At 45.0% G+C, this 20,594-nt stretch overlaps 1 protein-coding gene across 1 annotated transcript; it reads right to left on the reverse strand.

The window, feature by feature from the left end:
- Nucleotides 1-16,194: 16,194 nt before the first annotated feature.
- LOC139540513 (uncharacterized) lies at nt 16,195-18,276 on the reverse strand. Its single transcript, XM_071344399.1, has 2 exons — nt 17,844-18,276; nt 16,195-17,165 (listed from the first exon to the last, which is right to left on the reverse strand). The coding sequence occupies exon 2, from the start codon at nt 17,083-17,085 to the stop codon at nt 16,195-16,197; it is 891 nt and encodes a 296-aa protein (XP_071200500.1). The 5' UTR covers nt 17,086-17,165; nt 17,844-18,276.
- Nucleotides 18,277-20,594: the final 2,318 nt, after the last annotated feature.

Raw genomic sequence — 20,594 nt, forward strand, 5'->3', positions numbered from 1 at the left:
TCAGCAAAAAAAAGAAACGTCCTCTCACTGTCAACTGCGTTTATTTTCAGCAAACTTAACATGTGTAAATATTTATATGAACATAACAAGATTCAACAACTGAGACATAAACTGAACAAGTTCCACAGACATGTGACTAACAGAAATGGAATAATGTGTCCCTGAACAAAGGAGGGGGGGGGGGGTCAAAATCAAAAGTAACAGTCAATATCTGGTGTGGCCACCAGCTGCATTAATGTAACTCTATGGCAGCACCCAAGGGACTTGAATTATCTAGCTCTACCCTTAGACGTGGCGGTGACATAGTGTCCCCGTGAGTGACAGAACACTGAGCCAATCACGGCGCAACGCTCTGTATTTTCTGCTGGCTTGCCCCACCCCCACAGAAAGCTGTCACGACCGTCGTATAAATAAGCGTGAGTAGAGTTCCACATTTTTATGATAGTGAAACTTCCAAAACAACAAAGATATAACGATTTTGAAATACGTAGCGCACATAGGCACTCATACTAAACAATATCCCACATAGCAGGTGGGAAAAAGGACACACTAAGTATGATCCCCAATTAGAGGTAACGATTATCAGCTGCCTCTAATTGGGAACCATACACACACACCAACATAGAAATATAATACCTAGAAACCCCCCTAGTCACAAAAGCACTGAGCTAGGCTGAAACACCTGCATTTTGGAGCTGCCTTACTCAAGAAAACAAAAAAGAAACATCAAGATGATGTCAATTATATATACTGTATATATATATTTTTTTACAACGTTTGCAAACTGATATATGACACGTATTAATGCCAAAATAACATGCAAAACAGAAAAGCCCCCCCCCCCAAAAAAAAGAAAGCGAAAAACAGCGTATGTGAAAAGTCAAAAGAGGTTTGTGCAAAAAGGGTTAATGCAGATATTCCAGGTTAACTATTTAACTATTTAGCAGTCTTATAGCTTCGGGGTAGAAGTTGTTCAGGGTCCTGTTGGTTCCAGACTTGGTGCATCGGTACCGCATGCCGTGCTGTGGCAGAGAGAACAGTCTAGGATTTGGGTGGCTGGAGGGCCTTCTTCTGACACTGCCTGGTATAGAGATTCTGGATGGCAGGGAGCTCTGCCTCAGTGATGTACTGGGCCGTACGCACTACCCTCTGTAGCTAACGATCAGATGCCTAACAGTTGCCATACGAAGCGTTGATGCAGCCAGTGAAGATACTCTAAATAGTGCAGCTGTTGTCTTCAAGACTGTGTTGATGTGTGTGTGGATCATGATAGTTCCTTAGTGACAACAAGGAACTTGAAGCTCTCGACCTGTTCCACAACAGCACCATTGATGTGGATGGGGTGTGCTCAACCCTCCATTTCCTGTAGTCCACAATCAGCTCCTTTGCCTTGCTGACGTTGAGGGAGAAGAAGTTGTCCTGGCACCGTCTCTGACCTGCTCCTTGTAAGCTGTCTCATTGTCGTCTGTAGTCAGGCCTACCACCGTTGTGTAGTCTGCAAACTTATTGATGGTGTTGGAGTCGTGCGCAGCCCCGCAGTCAGGGGTGAACAGGGAGTAAAGGAGGGTACTAAGCACGCACCCCTGAGGGGCCCCCGTGTTGAAGGGTCAGTGTGGCGGATGTGTTGTTGGCTACCCTCACCACCTGGGGGTGGCCCATCAGGAAGTCCAAGATCCAGTTGCAGAAGGAGATGTTTAATCCCAGGGTCCTTAGCTTAGTGATGAGCTTGGATGGCACAATGGTGTTGAACGCTAAGTTGTAGTCAATGAACAGCATTCTCACGTAGGTGTTCCTTTTGTCCAGGTGGGAAAGGGCAGTGTGGAGTGCAATAAAGATTGCGTCATCTGTGGATCTGTTGGAGCGGTATGCGAATAGAAGTGGGTCTAGGCTGTCTGGGATGATGGTGTTGATGTGAGCCATGACCAGAATTTGAAAGCATTTCATGGCTACTGATTTAAACAGGTTATGGTCGTCTGCTTTATAGGTATTACAGACTGGGTCAGGGAGAGGTTGAAAATGTCAGTGGAGACACTTGCCAGCTGGTAATCCGTCTGGCCTTGCAGCCTTGTGAATGTTAACCTGTTTAAAAGCTTACTCACATCGTCTATGGAGAGCGTGATCGCACAGTTGTCTGGAACAGCTGGTGCTCTCATGCATAGCTCAGCGTTGCTAGCCTCGAAGCTCGCATAGAAGGTATTTAGCTCATCTGGTAAACTCACGTAACTGGACAGCGCGCAGTTGGGTTTCCCTTTGTAATCAGTGATAGTTTGCAAGCTCTGACACATCTGACGAGCGTCAGTGCCGGTGTAGTAGGATTTGATCTTGGTCTTTGCCTGTTTGATGGTTAGTCAGAGGCCGTAAAGGGATTTTTACAAGCTTCCGGACTAGTGTCCCACTCATTGAAAGCGGCAGCTCTATCATTCATCTCATTCCGAATGTTGCCTGTAATCTATGGCTTCTGGTTGGGATATGTACGTACGGCTACTGTGGGGACAACATCGCCAATGCACTTATTAATGAATCCGGTGACTGGCGGTAAACTCCCCAATGCTATCCCAGAATATATTCCAGTCTGTGCTAGTGACATAGTCCTGTAGTTTAGCATCCGCATCATAGCACCACTTCCATATTGAGGGCGTCACTGGTACTTCCTGTTTGAGTTTTTGCTTGTAAGCAGGAATCATGAGGATAGAGTTATGGTCAGATTTCCCAACAGGAGTGCGAGGGAGAGCTCTGTACGCATCTCTTTGTATGGAGTAAAAGTAATCTAGAGTTTTATCCCTCTAGTTGCACAGGTGACATGAGAGAAAATGGATTTCAGTTTTCCTGCATTAATGTCACCGGCCACTAGGAGCGCCACCTCTAGTTGAGCATTTTCTTGTTTGCTTATGGCACTATACAGCCGGTTGAGTGCGGTCTTAGTGCCAGCATCAGTTTGTGGTGGTAAATAGACAGCTCTGAAAAATATAGATTTCTCTTGATAAATAGTGTGGTCTACAGATTATCATGAGGTATTCTAACTCAGGCGTGCAGAACCACTTCCTCAATATTAGAGATTGCGCACCAGCTGTAATTAACAAAGAGACACACCCCCTCCTCTAAGCTTCCGAGAGACGAGAGACGAGAGACCGCAACCAACCAAGCAGACTCTTGCTGTAATACACTAATAGCTGCCATAGCTAGGTTATTTATCACCTTACATGGTTGCATAGTACCTGTCTTGACTGCATGAAACCGGGAGAAGCTAGTTAAATTAGCTAGCTAGGCTAATTGAGGCAACATGCACTTTCTCTTTCCTACAGTTACACACAACAACAACTCCATTCATAATATAAAGTAGCAGACTACCTGTTGGTAGTCTTGGTCGTTGTAGCCTATCCTTCTTCTTTAACTTTTAGTTCCATCATTTTAATTCCATCTTCCATTGATTAGATATCTCCTGACTTTTGCCCACACTGAGGCTCTATGACTGTAGGCTGGTGCCGCTTTGATAATTAATGATTGGCCAACAATAACAACAAGTTACACACGTCACTTTGTGAAAAGCAAAATAAAAGTATGGGATTATAATGATGACAGAATTATGTGAGTTTGTATTTTACATTTTGTGGTCGCACAATGAGATTTGTGGTTGCAAGTACAAACAGCAAATGTGTAATTGAATTTTGCAAGCTTGTATCATGATGTGTGAAAGACTTAACAACAATCGCAAACTTGTAACTATACATTTGAATAAATTCAATAAGATTTGCAAGTATTATTCATTTTCTGAATTATTACAAGTCCATTTACGAGTATGAATATTTTGCCGTGAATCAAAAATACACGTGCTCTGAGTTCTGTCCCAGTTTTCACGTTACCAAACGTTTCGTAAGCTTGTGAAACATTTAAGTTAGTAGAAAGAGATTTGCAAGTAAACATTTGATTTGCGCTCTGGGATCAGGACCTTTTACTCCTGAACAATCAGTTCTCTCTGCCAAAACCACAACCGTCTAACCATTGGCTGGATTGTTCCATCAATTAAATCTCAGGAAGTAGCTCTCCAGGATGAGGTAAATGAAACAAAAACAATCTACTTGAAAGTAATCGTCTCTTAAATCTGTGTTCATAATTTTGGGGGGGGGGGGGTGAAAAGCCATGACAGTAGTTTGCTTATCATGTGAAATATAATGGTACAATTCAGACTAACTCCAGACTAACCATTGCATTGACAGCCATTATTGCGTTAGCTAGCTTCCCTCTGACATTCATCCTAGCTTTGCTATCAACTGCCTAGTTAAACGGGTGTCCTGACTCTCTGAGGTCATTAAAGATCCCATGGCACTTATTGTAAGAGTAGGGGTGTTAACCCCGGTGTCCTGGCTAAATTCCCAATCTGGCCCTCAAACCATCATGGTCACCTAATAATCCCCAGTTTATAATTGGCTCATTCATCCCCCTCCTCTCCCCTGTAACTATTCCCCAGGTCGTTGCTGCAAATGAGAACGTGTTCTCAGTCAACTTACCTGGTAAAATAACGGTAAAATAAAATAAATAAATAAATCAGACAGCTTTAGATGAGAGGGTAAAATGTATATATTTGTTGATTATTAATGCCATTAGCTATTTGTTCCACATTCTATGAGTTTATAATATAAACTCCAATGTGAAATCATGTCAGCACGATGTTACATCAGTTTACAGCATTTTTTATGTTTTCCCCCCTCTACCTCAGTTCACTCAAACTTTTCTTCTTTATTCCCCATGGGCTTTATCAGAGTGCCCCCTAGTGGCTGGAATACAACTGTATTAAGCCCCTTACAACACCCCCCCCCCCCCCCCCCCCCTGCAACAAACACAAACAAAAAATCACTGGCCTAGGAACAAACAAAGCTGCTGATCATGAGAACACCTGAGAACTGAACTAACAGCTATACAACTAGATAGCATGACCAGTCTATCTACAGTACATGGGCAAAGATACAACCCCCCACTAAACATTATCACACTGTAATTAGTAAAGGTTAAAAAAAAAAACGTCTGAGCATCTCTAGTTTGTATCCTGATAAGAGCTTGGCAGCCCTGAAGTGTTATAGGTTAGAATGTCTCTTGGCCTTCTCTGCCGGGCTGAACGGCGAGGGCAACGTCATGGGTGACCCCAATGAATCAGTGTCCACTTCATCATGGGATGATTGAGTCTCTGACCCCTCAGCTGTTTCCATATTTACCCCTGTCCTCTCCGGCATCTCCCTCGAGGACAGGCTGACACCTGTGCTACCTGTTTCTCACTATCTGGTACTAGCTGTGTGCTACTCTGTCTGCTCTCTTCATCCCTACATGGCCTGTTGATGAATACTGGATAAGAATCCTCATCTGAGCTCTCAGACTCAGCTCTCTCAGCATTTTGCTGCTTGGCTGGGGTGGTTCCCTTTTCCGCAGTGGTACAATAATATGCATGAATGACCTTGTTTAGCTAATCACCCCAGTTGAATGACCTTGTTTAGATAATCAACCCAGTTGGCCTTTTTCTCTTCATCTAGTGTGCGCAATAATCTCTCCCCCGGATTCCCCTGTGGACGACATGGAGAGGTTCTGGAATTGGCTATTCCTGTACAGTTCTGTAAGGCTCTGAATAACTGATTTTCAAACTCTCTTCCATGATCGTGATGGATTTTTGATGGATTTTTTTTTCCGGAAAAGTCCTCAAAAAGCTTTGTGCTACAGTTTTCTGACTTATTTCTGGTGGGGTAGGCTTGTTCAAATGTTGTAAAGTTATCTAAAAGAACTCAAATGTACTCTTAGCCCCCTCTGCTTTTCTCTTAATGCACATCGCCAATTGAAATCATCTGTAGCCCGTACACGTTGCATTGGGGCCCGCGTTATTACACTGGGTTTCTCTTGTTTGATACACTTACACACTTTAGTGATAAAGTGTTTAATGTCATGTTGCATGCATGCCATTTTGCATTCAACACTCTTTATGTTCCTAAATGGGCCATTTCAGTGTGTAAGTACTTGGAAAACAGTCCTGTACTGACTTGTTAACACAACTTGTTAATCCCTCTAGTAAGACATGGAGCCTGTTCCACTTTGATAACTTGGCATGACTCTTGATAACATTCTGTTGGCTCAGTCCTTCACCTTTTCAGTTCCAAGATTCTCCATACAGCTGCATCCTGCATACTGAGCCTGCATGAGAGTTCCAATACCTTCCATACAGCTCATCAGAGTGTGCAGCTGAACACTGTATACTGGAAACACTCGGTTTGTTATTTAAAAAAAACATTTAACCAATCTTTGTTTAACATACTTGCCTAACTTGTTTTTGCATGGATTCCGCAATGCGTTTAGCATTTAACAGCTAGGACCGCTATATCCTTCTTAACTGACAGGTTAAAGTCTCCTTGAAAGAGCCTCTAAGTTGCTAACGTTAGCCATCAAGCTAACGGAATTAGTCCCAGATAATTTTTCCAATGGAGCTATCTTTGTCTGGAAAAGTAAATGAATAGTTCCAGCACTGAAAGAGCTGTATCTACTATGCTTTGTTTCGGGACAAATCAAATCTTTTTACTGTTGTTTTATTTGTTACGTGCGCCGAATACAACAGGTGTAGACCTTACAGTGAAATGCTTACTTACAGGCTCTAACCAATAGTGCAAAAAAGGTATTAAGTGAACAATAGGTAAGTAAAGAAATAAAACAACAGTAAAAAGACAAGCTATATACAGTAGCGAGGCTATAAAAGTAGCGAGGCTACATACACCGGTTAGTCAGGCTGATTGAGGTAGTATGTACATGTAGATATGGCTAAAGTGACTATGCATATATGATGAACAGAGAGTAGCAGTAGCGTAAAAGAGGGGTTGGCGGGTGGTGGGTGGTGGGTGGCGGGTGGCGGGACACAATGCAGACAGCCCGGTTAGCCAATGTGTGGGAGCACTGGTTGGTCGGCCCAATTGAGGTAGTATGTACATGAATGTATAGTTAAAGTGACTATGCATATATGATAAACAGAGAGTAGCAGCAGCGTAAAAAATAGGGGTTGGGGGGGCACACAATGCAAATAGTCCAGGTAGCCATTTGATTACCTGTTCAGGAGTCTTATGGCTTGGGGGTAAAAACTGTTGAGAAGCCTTTTTGTCCTAGATTTGGCACTCCGGTACCGCTTGCCATGCGGTAGCAGAGAGAAAAGTCTATGACTGGGGTGGCTGGGGTTTTTGACAATTTTTAGGGCCTTCCTCTGACACCGCCTGGTGTAGAGGTCCTGGATGGCAGGCAGCTTAGCCCCAGTGATGTACTGGGCCGTACGCACTACCCTCTGTAGTGCCTTGCGGTCAGAGACCGAGCAATTTCCGTACCAGGCAGTGATGCAACCGGTCAGGATTCTCTCGATGTTGCAGCTGTAGAACCTTTTGAAGATCTCAGGACCCATGCCAAATATGTTTTGTTTCCTTGAGGGGTAACTGGATCACTCAATGCGACAATTGTTTGCTTTGCCGATGATTATAGGATTGAGGTGGCTTCCTTGATCACGCAGGTAGCCAGCCTACGTAAGAAACTGGGGAAAACGAACGGTGGAATGTTTACCTTTTCTACGCCGGTCGCCAGATGGCATTCGCGCATGTTGGATGCATCTCCGTTTTGTCGTTTGTCATTATCCGACTGGCAGGTGTTGCCCAGAGTTTGTGATTTGAAAGTCAACGTCGGCAACCTTTGTCCCTGCTCTGAATTGAGCGAGGCTTCTCCATCTGTCGGAAGCCTGCACCATCCCGTGAAGCGTGGGAGTGGCTGGATTTCCTCGTACTTCTAGCCAGCCGTGATTTTGGGCAGCTCCATGGTAACAAATGTGACTGTTCCGGAGCTCGAGTAAATGACATTACTAAGCTGCTCTTGAATGTACTACGCCAGGACATGGACATCGATTATATCGTAGTCCATGTGGGTTTTAATGACATTATGAAGGGCAGCTCTGAACAGTTGAAACTGGATTTCAAAGAGCTGATTGACTCTCTGCTAGATACTAATGAAAGATCCATCATATCTGGCCCTGGGTCATCTCTGAATCGTGGCATTTAACGCTTTAGCAGGATTCTTTCTCTTCACAACTGGCTACGTGATTATTGCAGTTCAATGGTTGTAACTTTTGTTGACAATTTCGATACCTTTTGGAAACTCAACACGTTTCATAAAACTTATGTGTTATGGCTTTACACTCCCTGCTATATTATGGAGATTTACCTGTCTAACAGAACACAGAGGGGGTTCTTTAATGGAAGCCTCTCCAACATAATCCAGGTAGAATCAGGAATTCCCCAGGGCTGCTGTCTAGGCCCCTTACTTTTTTCAATCTTTACTAATGACATGCCACTGGCTTTCAGTAAAGCCAGTGTGTCTATGTATGCAGATGACACAACACTATACATGCCAGTTACTACAGCGACTGAAATGACTACAACACTTAACAAAGAGCTGCAGTTAGTTTCAGAGTGGGTAGGTGGCAAAGAATAAGTTAGTCCTAAATATTTCTAAAACTTTAAGTATGGTATTTGGGACAAATCATTTACTAAAACTAAATATTGTAATGAATAATGTGGACATTGAGCAAGTTCAGGTGACTAAACTGCTTGGAGTAACACTGGATTGTAAACTGTCATGGTCAAAACATATTGATACAACAGTAGCTGATGGGGAGAAGTATGTCCATAATAAAGCGCTGCTCTGCCTTCTTAACAGCACTATTAACAAGGCAGGTCCTACAGGCCCCAGTTTCTACCTTCTTAACAGCACTGTCAACAAGGCAGGTCCTACAGGCCCTAGTTTCTACCTTCTTAACAGCACTGACCACAAGGCAGGTCCTACAGGCCCTAGTTTCTACCTTCTTAACAGCACTGTCAACAAGGCAGGTCCTACAGGCCCTAGTTTCTACCTTCTTAACAGCACTGTCAACAAGGCAGGTCCTACAGGCCCTAGTTTCTACCTTCTTAACAGCACTGTCAACAAGGCAGGTCCTACAGGCCCTAGTTTCTACCTTCTTAACAGCACTGTCAACAAGGCAGGTCCTACATGCTCTAGTTTCTACCTTAACAGCACTGTCAACAAGGCAGGTCCTACAGGCCCTAGTTTCTACCTTAACAGCACTGTCAACAAGGCAGGTCCTACAGGCCCTAGTTTCTACCTTAACAGCACTGTCAACAAGGCAGGTCCTACAGGCCCTAGTTTCTACCTTAACAGCACTGTCAACAAGGCAGGTCCTACAGGCCCTAGTTTCTACCTTAACAGCACTGTCAACAAGGCAGGTCCTACAGGCCCTAGTTTCTACCTTAACAGCACTGTCAACAAGGCAGGTCCTACAGGCCCTAGTTTCTACCTTCTTAACAGCACTGTCAACAAGGCAGGTCCTACAGGCCCTAGTTTCTACCTTCTTAACAGCACTATCAACAAGGCAGGTCCTACAGGCCCTAGTTTCTACCTTCTTAACAGCACTGTCAACAAGGCAGGTCCTACAGGCCCTAGTTTCTACCTTCTTAACAGCACTATCAACAAGGCAGGTCCTACAGGCCCTAGTTTCTACCTTCTTAACAGCACTGTCAACAAGGCAGGTCCTACAGGCCCTAGTTTCTGCCTTCTTAAAAGCACTATCAACAAGGCAGGTCCTACAGGCCCTAGTTTCTACCTTCTTAACAACACTATCAACAAGGCAGGTCCTACAGGCCCTAGTTTCTACCTTCTTAACAGCACTATCAACAAGGCAGGTCCTACAGGCCCTAGTTTCTAGCTTCTTAACAGCACTGTCAACAAGGCAGGTCCTACAGGCCCTAGTTTCTACCTTAACAGCACTGTCAACAAGGCAGGTCCTACAGGCCCTGGTTTTGTCACATCTGGACTACTGTTCAGTCGTGTTGTCAGGAGCCACAAAAAGAGACTTAGGAAAATCCAGCACAGTCTTCTTGTTCAATCCTCTGTAATCAACACAAAGGTTTAAACTCTCATCCTTTTTCTGTACACAGACCAGAAGTGATGCCTATGATGAAGTTGACTTCCTGATGAAGTTTTTTTTAAGGAGTCACTGAAGGTGGCTGTTCACCTCCGCATACAAGTGGCGTGGAACACCATTGTATCTCTTATCAGTCAATGTTATCTGCATTCTGAGATTTTCAATTCACCCTATGTCCATGTCAGCGTTTGGCAAAAACGTCTGATTCCTCTCTGAGCGTCTGTTTCACTAATTCTTGTTGTTCTTGGCTCAAGTGCTGAACATCTACAGGTGGGTCCCACCACTCTATATGACCGGTGTCAGAGCCAGGCTCCGGTGGGGATCTGTCATGAACCTGTGCTACAGTAACCAATCAATCAATCAATCAATTTTATTTTATATAGCCCTTCGTACATCAGCTAATATCTCGAAGTGCTGTACAGACACCCAGCCTAAAACCCCAAACAGCTAGTAATGCAGGTGTAGAAGCACGGTGGCTAGGAAAAACTCCCTAGAAAGGCCAAAACCTAGGAAGAAACCTAGAGAGGAACCAGGCTATGAGGGGTGGCCAGTCCTCTTCTGGCTGTGCCGGGTGGAGATTATAACAGAACTATGCCAAGATGTTCAAAAATGTTCATAAGTGACAAGCATGGTCAAATAATAATCATGAATAATTTTCAGTTGGCTTTTCATAGCCGATCATCAAGAGTTGAAAAACAACAGGTCTGGGACAGGTGGCGGTTCCATAACCGCAGGCAGAACAGCTGAAACTGGAATAGCAGCAAGGCCAGGCGGACTGGGGACAGCAAGGAGTCACCACGGGCGGCAGTCCCGACGCATGGTCCTAGGGCCCAGGTCCTCCGAGAGAAAGAAAGAGAGAAGGAGAAAATTAGAGAGAGCCAAGATTTTCAAAATGTTCATAAATGACAAGCATGGTCAAATAATAATCAGGAATAAATCTCAGTTGGCTTTTCATAGCCGATCATTAAGAGTTGAAAACAGCAGGTCTGGGACAGGTAGGGGTTCCATAACCGCAGGCAGAACAGTTGAAACTGGAATAGCAGCAAGGCCAGGCGGACTGGGGACAGCAAGGAGTCACCACGGCCGGTAGTCCCGACGTATGGTCCTAGGGCTCAGGTCCTCCGAGAGAAAGAAAGAGAGAAGGAGAAAATTAGAGAGCGCCAAGATTTTCAAAATGTTCATAAATGACAAGCATGGTCAAATAATAATCAGGAATAAATCTCAGTTGGCTTTTCATAGCCGATCATTAAGAGTTGAAAACAGCAGGTCTGGGACAGGTAGGGGTTCCGTAACCGCAGACAGAACAGTTGAAACTGGAATAGCAGCAAGGCCAGGCGGACTGGGGACAGCAAGGTGTCATCATGCCCGGTAGTCCTGACATATGGTCCTAGGGCTCAGGTTCTCAGAGAGAAAGAGAGAACGAGAGAATTAGAGAGAGCATACTTAAATTCACACAGGACACTGGATAAGACAGGAGAAGTACTCCAGGTAACCAACTGACCCCAGCCCCCCGACACATAAACTACTGCAGCATAAATACTGGAGGCTGAGACAGGAGCGGTCAGGAGACACTGTGGCCCCATCCGAAGAAACCCCCGGACAGGGCCAAACAGGAAGGATATAACCCCACCCACTTTGCCAAAGCACAGCCCCCGCACCACTAGAGGGAAATCCTCAACCACCAACATTACAATCCTGAGACAAGGCCGAGTATAACCCACAAAGGTCTCCACCACAGCACAAGCCAAGGGGGGGCGCCAACCCAGACAGGAAGATCACGTCAGTAACTCAACCCACTCAAGTGACGCACCCCTCCTAGGGACGGCATGAAAGAGCACCAGCAAGCCAGTGACTCAGCCCCTGTAACAGGGTTAGAGGCAGAGAATCCCAGTGGAGAGAGGGGAACCGGCCTGGCAGAGACAGCAAGGGCGGTTCGTTGCTCCAGAGCCTTTCCGTTCACCTTCACACTCCTGGGCCAGACTACACTCAATCATATGACCTACTGAAGAGATAAGTCTTCAGTAAAGACTTAAAGGTTGAGACCGAGTCTGCGTCTCTCACATGGGTAGGCAGACTGTTCCATAAAAATGGAGATCTATAGGAGAAAGCCCTGCCTCCCGCTGTTTGCTTAGAAATTCTAGGGACAATTAGGAGGCCTGCGTCTTGTGACCGTAGCGTACGTATTGGTATGTACGGCAGGACCAACTCGGAAAGATAGGTAGGAGCAAGCCCATGTAACGCTTTATAGGTTAACAGTAAAACCTTGAAATCAGCCCTTGCCTTAACAGGAAGCCAGTGTAGGGAAGCTAGCACTGGAGTAATATGATCAAATTTCTTGGTTCTAGTCAGGATTCTAGCAGCCGTATTTAGCACTAACTGAAGTTTATTTAGTGCTTTATCCGGGTAGCCGGAAAGTAGAGCATTGCAGTAGTCTAACCTAGAAGTAACAAATGCATGGATTAATTTTTCTGCATCATTTTTGGACAGAAAATTTCAGATTTTTGCAATGTTACGTAGATGGAAAAAAGCTGTCCTTGAAACAGTCTTGATGTGTTCGTCAAAAGAGAGATCAGGGTCAAGAGTAACGCCGAGGTCCTTCACAGTTTTATTTGAGACGACTTTACAACCATCAAGATGAATTGTCAGATTTAACAGAAGATCTCTTTGTTTCTTGGGACCTAGAACAAGCATCTCTGTTTTGTCCGAGTTTAAAAGTAGAAAGTTGTCAGCCATCCACTTCCTTATGTCTGAAACACAGGCTTCTAGCGAGGGCAATTTTGGGGCTTCACCATGTTTCATTGAAATGTACAGCTGTGTGTCATCCGCATAGCAGTGAAAGTTAACATTATGTTTTCGAATAACATCCCCAAGAGGTAAAATATATAGTGAAAACAATAGTGGTCCTAAAACGGAACCTTGAGGAACACCGAAATGTACAGTTGATTTGTCAGAGGACAGACCATTCACAGAGACAAACTGATATCTTTCCGACAGGTAAGATCTAAACCAGGCCAGAACTTGTCCGTGTAGACCAATTTGGGTTTCCAGTCTCTCCAAAAGAATATGGTGATCGATGGTGTCAAAGGCAGCACTAACGTCTAGTAGCACGAGGACAGATGCAGAGCCTCGGTCTGACGCCATTAAAAGGTCATTTACCACCTTCACAAGTGCAGTCTCAGTGCTATGATGGGGTCTAAAACCAGACTGAAGCATTTCGTATACATTGTTTGTCTTCAGAAAGGCAGTGAGTTGCTGCGCAACAGCTTTTTCTAAAATTTTTGAGAGGAATGGAAGATTCGATATAGGCCGATAGTTTTTTATATTTTCCGGGTCAAGGTTTGGCTTTTTCAAGAGAGGCTTTATCACTGCCACTTTTAGTGAGTTTGGTACACATCCGGTGGATAGAGAGCTGTTTATTATGTTCAACATAGGAGGGCCAAGCACAGGAAGCAGCTCCTTCAGCAGTTTAGTAGGAATAGGATCCAGTATGCAGCTTGAAGGTTTAGAGGCCATGATTATTTTCATCATTGTGTCAAGAGATATAGTACTAAAACACTTAAGTGTCTCTCCCGATCCCAGGCCCTCGCAGAGCTGTGCGGATCCAGGACAGCTAAGCCCTGGAGGAATACGCAGATTCAAAGAGGAGTCCGTAATTTGCTTTCTAATGGTCATGATCTTTTCCTCAAAGAAGTTCATGAATTTATTACTGCTGAAGTAAAAGCCATCCTCTCTTGGGGAATGCTGCTTTTTAGTTAGTTTCGCAACAGTATCAAAAAGAAATTTTGGATTGTTCTTATTTTCCTCGATTAAGTTGGAAAAGTAGGATGATCGAGCAGCAGTGAGGGCTCTTCGGTACTGCACGGTACTGTCTTTCCAAGCTAGTCGGAAGACTTCCAGTTTGGTGTGGCGCCATTTCCGTTCCAATTTCCTGGAAGCTTGCTTCAAAGCTCGGGTATTTTCTGTATACCAGGGAGCTAGTTTCTTATGACAAATGTTTTTCGTTTTTAGGGGTGCAACTGCATCTAGGGTATTGCGCAAGGTTAAATTGAGTTCCTCAGTTAGGTGGTTAACTGATTTTTGTCCTCTGATGTCCTTGGGTAGGCAGAAGGAGTCTGGAAGGGCATCAAGGAATTTTTGTGTTGTCTGAGAATTTATAGCACGACTTTTGATGCTCCTTGGTTGGGGTCTGAGCAGATTATTTGTTGCGATTGCAAACGTAATAAAATGGTGGTCCGATAGTCCAGGATTATGTGGAAAAACATTAAGATCTACAACATTTATTCCATGGGACAAAACTAGGTCCAGAGTATGACTGTGGCAGTGAGTAGGTCCAGAGACATGTTGGACAAAACCCACTGAGTCGATGATGGCTCCGAAAGACTTTTGGAGTGGGTCTGTGGACTTCTCCATGTGAATATTAAAATCACCAAAAATTAGAATATGATCTGCTATGACTACAAGGTCTGATAGGAATTCAGGAAACTCAGAGAGGAACGCTGTATATGGCCCAGGAGGCCTGTAAACAGTAGCTATAAAAAGTGATTGAGTAGGCTGCATAGATTTCATGACTAGAAGCTCAAAAGACGAAAACGCCATTTTTTTTTTTGTAAATTGAAATTTGCTATCGTAAATGTTAGCAACACCTCCGCCTTTGCGGGATGCACGGGGGATATGGTCACTAGTGTAACCAGGAGGTGAGGCCTCATTTAACACAGTAAATTCATCAGGCTTAAGCCATGTTTCAGTCAGGCCAATCACATCAAGATTATGATCAGTGATTAGTTCATTGACTATGACTGCCTTTGAAGTGAGGGATCTAACATTAAGTAACCCTATTTTGAGATGTGAGGTATCACGATCTCTTTCAATAATGGCAGGAATGGAGGAGGTCTTTATCCTAATAAGATTGCTAAGGCGAACACCGCCATGTTTAGTTTTGCCCAACCTAGGTCGAGGCACAGACACAGTCTCAATGGGTATGGCTGAGCTGACTACACTGACTGTGCTATTGGCAGACTCCACTAAGCTGGCAGGTTGGCTAACAGGTTGGCTAACCTTTTCTTCACTGGGCACAGGAACCGGGTGACACCGTATCACTCTCTGTAATGTCTCTATCACTGTTTGTCTTGGTAAGGTAATGTCATGTTTGGTAGTATTCACTACTGCAATGTCAACTTTTCGAGATGGGTGTTTTGATATTTTTACTACCTGACTTAGTAGGTCCAGGCCCCAGATCATTCTCAGGTCCAGTTCAAAGAACACCATTTAATCTTTAAAGGGGGCCTCTCTTTGGGATACAGGGACGAATCCATTTTGTTTGTCCACCTGGAATGACAATGTCACATCTGCCTGCTCTAAGCAAGCATTCCTCCGTGTACTAGTCTGAGTGCTGAAGCAGAATGAGTAGTCTCTACCTTGCCCTGTCCTAGCTTAAGTGCATTTCTTAGCACATTTACTGTATACATCAGCTCTGAGGGCTCATTGTTACTTTTTGTTTTTACAATTTCTTCAAATACATTTAAACCCAATGAACTGTTTCTCCCGTCTTTCATTTGTGACTAATATAGGAACCCTTAACTATGTTTCTGCAATGACATCAGCTTCGGGATCAAGTAATCAACTAATACAAATGTCCATCCAACCCAGATAGGGCATTTCAGTGCCATTGACTGCCCTCAGATCAGGTTTATGTGTATGTGGCAAATGCCATCTTTCTCCATTCCTCCGTTATGATGCATACCTGAGACCCTGTGTACCATAGTGCTTGTCTTCTCCATTCCTCCGTTATGATGGATACCTGAGACCCTGTGTACCATAGTGCTGGTCTTCTCCATTCCTCAGTTATGATGGATACCTGAGACCCTGTGTACCATAGTGCTTGCGTCTTTACGCCCTCCATATAACACCACACTTGATATGAGTTGATGAGTTGGCCCCCACTCTCTCTGTGTCCTGGGGTAGCTGGATGAGTTGGCCCCCACTCTCTCTGTGTCCTGGGGTAGCTGGATGAGTTGGCCCCCACTCTCTCTGTGTCCTGGGTAGCTGGAGTAGTTGGTCCCCACTCTCTCTGTGTCCTGGGTAGCTGGAGTAGTTGGCCCCCACTCTCTCTGTGTCCTGGGGTAGCTGGAGTAGTTGGCCCCCACTCTCTCTGTGTCCTGGGGTAGCTGGAGTAGTTGGCCCCCACTCTCTCTGTGTCCTGGGGTAGCTGGAGTAGTTGGCCCTCACTCTCTCTGTGTCCTGGGGTAGCTGGAGTAGTTGGCCCCCACTCTCTCTGTGTACTGGGGTAGCTGGAGTAGTTGGCCCCCACTCTCTCTGTGTCCTGGGGTAGCTGGAGTAGTTGGCCCCCACTCTCTCTGTGTCCTGGTGTAGCTGGCCCCCACTCTCTCTGTGTCCTGGGGTAGCTGGAGTAGTTGGCCCCCACTCTCTCTGTGTCCTGGGGTAGCTGGAGTAGTTGGCCCCCACTCTCTCTGTGTCCTGGGGTAGCTGGAGTAGTTGGCCCCCACTCTCTCTGTGTCCTGGGGTAGCTGGCCCCCACTCTCTCTGTGTCCTGGGGTAGCTGGAGTAGTTGGCCCCCACTCTCTCTGTGTCCTGGGGTAGCTGGATGAGTTGGCCCCCACTCTCTCTGTGTCCTGGGGTAGCTGGAGTAGTTGGCCCCCACTCTCTCTGTGTCCTGGGGTAGCTGGCCCCCACTCTCTCTGTGTCCTGGGGTAGCTGGAGTAGTTGGCCCCCACTCTCTCTGTGTCCTGGGGTAGCTGGATGAGTTGGCCCCCACTCTCTCTGTGTCCTGGGGTAGCTGGAGTAGTTGGCCCCCACTCTCTCTGTGTCCTGGGGTAGCTGGAGTAGTTGGCCCCCACTCTCTCTGTGTCCTGGGGTAGCTGGATGAGTTGGCCCCCACTCTCTCTGTGTCCTGGGTAGCTGGAGTAGTTGGCCCCCACTCTCTCTGTGTCCTGGGTAGCTGGAGTAGTTGGCCCCCACTCTCTCTGTGTCCTGGGGTAGCTGGAGTAGTTGGCCCCCACTCTCTCTGTGTCCTGGGGTAGCTGGAGTAGTTGGCCCCCACTCTCTCTGTGTCCTGGGGTAGCTGGAGTAGTTGGCCCCCACTCTCTCTGTGTCATAGGACAAGGTGAGTTGTGGTCAGTCTTGCGGGCAGTCTTACATGTAGGTTGGTGCTGTTTCCAGTGATCCTGTTGGCACACTTTGGAAACAATAGGCAGCTTTATGACCCAATAAACACAACTTAAACTCTGAGGTTCTCTCTCCCTTTGCGTTGCAGCCGCTGCAACCCTGGATGGAACTAAATGTATCTGAGGTCACTCCCCGTTCCAGGGTTGTGACCCCCAGGCGTTTCCCGATGGCTGTGCGTTGCCCCTGATCCTACTGCCCAATGGCTATCACTGCCACATTTGTAGCAATGCTGGCAAGTCGACGACCAGTCTGTTGACCAGTCTCATAACTTTTGCATTTTCTTTTCTCTCTGTTGGTTGTATTTGGTTTTCTGTTGGTTGATTCCTAACTGAACTGGCCCTGCGCTGACTGTACTAATGATGCTACCTGACAGGTCAGTTATTTGATTGCTTCATTGCTCACATCAATTTTACTCAATTTCAATGATTTTGTTTTCGGACTGTGGGGCCCTCTGCATGTGCACATTCCTCTCCACTATCCCAGTTATCCTCACTCTGTACTGTATTCACTCCTGTGGGTGTGAACTTAGGTGAAATCCTGGCCTTTTTGCATGCGTTCGCTTTCATTTTCTCAAGTGACAATTCATCACTGGTGTTAATATTCTGGAGATGCATTCTCATCTCTGCCCTGACGTTATCGTTTGTTAATCCTATAACAATGACCTTGCAAACATTGTCTCTTGACTTACCCTGTTCCGTATTTCAGTCCTGATTGGGCACGAGCTGAGGCTGATAACACTTTCTGTCTCAGGTTGAAGACTCGGATTAGGAAGTCCAAGGCGGACTCTCCCGTCTCTTGTTTTGCCTTAGTCAACTTGTGATACAGTTCAGTGGCGTCCTTCTTTGCATAATGTGTCCTCAAGATTTGCCTGAGTGTGTAGAGTGTCATGTCTGTTTTTCCCTCCAGATAGCTCCTCATCTTAAGCCTTGGGCTCACAACTCTGATTACTATGATTTCTAAATCACTGTATATTTTTCTCAGTAATTTTTCAATCTGATGTTCTAGGCTGCTGAAGCTGAGCTTTTCTTTCTGATTCTGATCTCCTTTCTGTCCATGCATTTTAATGTCTTTATAATTAGGTATACTCACTCCACTCTCTCTCTGTGGTGTGTGCCTTTCTAGAGCTGGGCCCACCTCTCTGCTGGGCTGAGGAGCCCCTCCCTCCTCTTTTCATCCTGCTGCCGCTCCTGCCTCTCCGCTGGGTTCGCTGTCCACTTGCGTCATTGGTGCCATCTGTCTGGGACTCCCCAGTGAGTGGGCCAATCATTCTGATTTGCTGAGCCTGGCTCCCCAGTGAGTGGGCCAATCATTCTGATTTGCTGAGCCTGGCTCCCCAGTGGGTGGGCCAATCATTCTGATTTGCTGAGCCTGGCTCCCCAGTGGGTGGGCCTATGCCCTCCAAGGCTGACCCATGGCTGCACCCCTGCCCAGTCATGTGAAATCCATAGATTAGGGCCTAATTTATTTATTTCAATTGACTGGTTTCCTTATAGGAACTATAATTCAGTAGGTGGCAGGTAGCCTAGTGGTTAAGCGCATTGGGCCAGTAACTAATTGCTCTAGATAAGAGCGTCTGTAAAGTTTAAAAAAATATGATAGTTTTGTTCAATATAGCGATCTAGCTAGCTAATGGCATTTATAATCACCTTCATCAATCAGATGGTTAACTAACCAGCAAATATATTTGTTTTCCCATTGCATCTAAATCTGCCTGATAAAGCTAGCCAGTTGATAGTAAAGCTAGGATGAATGCCAGAGGCCAGCTAGCTAACACTATAGCAACTGTCAATGCAGTTAATCTGAAATGTAGCATTATATTTCACATGATAAGCAAACTACTGTCATGCCTTTTCACGAAAGAAATAGATGCACACAGATAAGAGCGATTACTTTCAAGTAGATCATATCCGTTTCATTTACCTCATCATCTCTTGCTCATGTGGGGTAGCTACTTTCTGAGATTTGATTGATGGAACAATCCAGCCAATGGTTAGGGGGTTGTGGTTTTGGCAGATGGAACTGAGTAAAAAGTCCTGCCTCCAGAGCGCAAATCACACTTTCTCTTGCAAATCTCTTTGGTAAGGTGACAACAGTGTCAGAACTCAGCACGCAGAACTCAGAACTCAGAACTCAGCACGCAGAACTCAGAACTCAGCACTCAGAACTCAGAACTCAGCACTCAGAACTCAGAACTCAGCACGCAGAACTCAGCACGCAGAACTCAGAACTCAGAACTCAGCACGCAGAACTCAGAACTCAGCACTCAGAACTCAGAACTCAGCACTCAGAATTCAGCACGCAGAACTCAGAACTCAGAACTCAGCAGCAGAACTCAGAACTCAGAACTCAGAAGTGTATTTTTGTTTCACAGCAGAATATTCATACTTATAAAGGGACTTGTAATAATTCTGAAAATAAATTATACATGCAAGTTATTGAATGTATTCAAATGTCAAGTTACAAGTTTGAAACCATTGTTAAATCTTTCACACATCATGATACAAGCTTGCAAAATAAAATTTCACATTTGCGAATCATACTTGAAACCCCGAATCTCAATGTGCGACCACGAAATTCAAAATACAAACTCACGTAGTTCTGTCATCATTATAATCCCATAGAGCAGCAGCATGAATAATATAAACGAGGTTATTTACAGGGGGTACCGGTACCAAGTCAATGTGCTGAATAGTCACTTTTTTTCCTCATTTGCCAAAACTCAACAGCGTATGCCACTAGCCAGGATATATGTTTTGATTGGAACAAAATACAAGGAAGGCTAATAGTTTGTTAACACCATCTGCTCTAATTCACCCACGACACAGTAACTCAATAAGATCCAGTGTTCTGTTATAGACCACCTAAGGCGAGACCAATTCAGGGAAAATGGAGCCACTCTAAGTTATTACTAACCCAAACACAGTGGGGAACAATGGGCCTTATACGCCTTCAGAGAAGGGCTAAGAATTTATAAAATAATTATAACAATATTATTATAATAATTATTATTATTTCAATGATGTTCTGATTTAATCTCTTCAGTTTTTGTTGGAAAGGAAAGGGTTAACGCTGAAGAGAAAAAAATATCCAATCAGGATTTTTCTTTGCTGGTCTCTGGCGAGATCACTATAGCTAGCTAAATCAGCCATAGGCTAGTCCATCAGAAGCTAGATAAAGGCTGCCATTCAACTGCATTAGGGAAACATTTTGGAGTGACATTGGAACCAACCAATCACTTTTTGACTTAATGGGTGGGACCGTTTTCACAAACTTATGGAAACTTATGCCTTCTTGAAGGTCAACAGGTCACTGCACAATAGAGAGCAGTAGTTTTCCCACGGTCTAGCTAGCTAGCTTTTGTTTTCGGCTAGTTTGCAGCGGCTGCAGCAGGTGTTGTCAAATAGGATGTCTTTGCTAATTTGTTAGCTACTCCCTTTTC

This window comes from Salvelinus alpinus, chromosome 15 (genome assembly GCF_045679555.1).
Source record: "Salvelinus alpinus chromosome 15, SLU_Salpinus.1, whole genome shotgun sequence".
Lineage (NCBI taxonomy): Eukaryota > Metazoa > Chordata > Actinopteri > Salmoniformes > Salmonidae > Salvelinus > Salvelinus alpinus.

Excerpts from the sequence above, each read along its gene's own strand:
- LOC139540513 (XM_071344399.1), bottom strand. The coding sequence starts at position 17,085 with ATGACACAGAGAGAGTGGGGGCCAACTACTCCAGCTACCCCAGGACAC.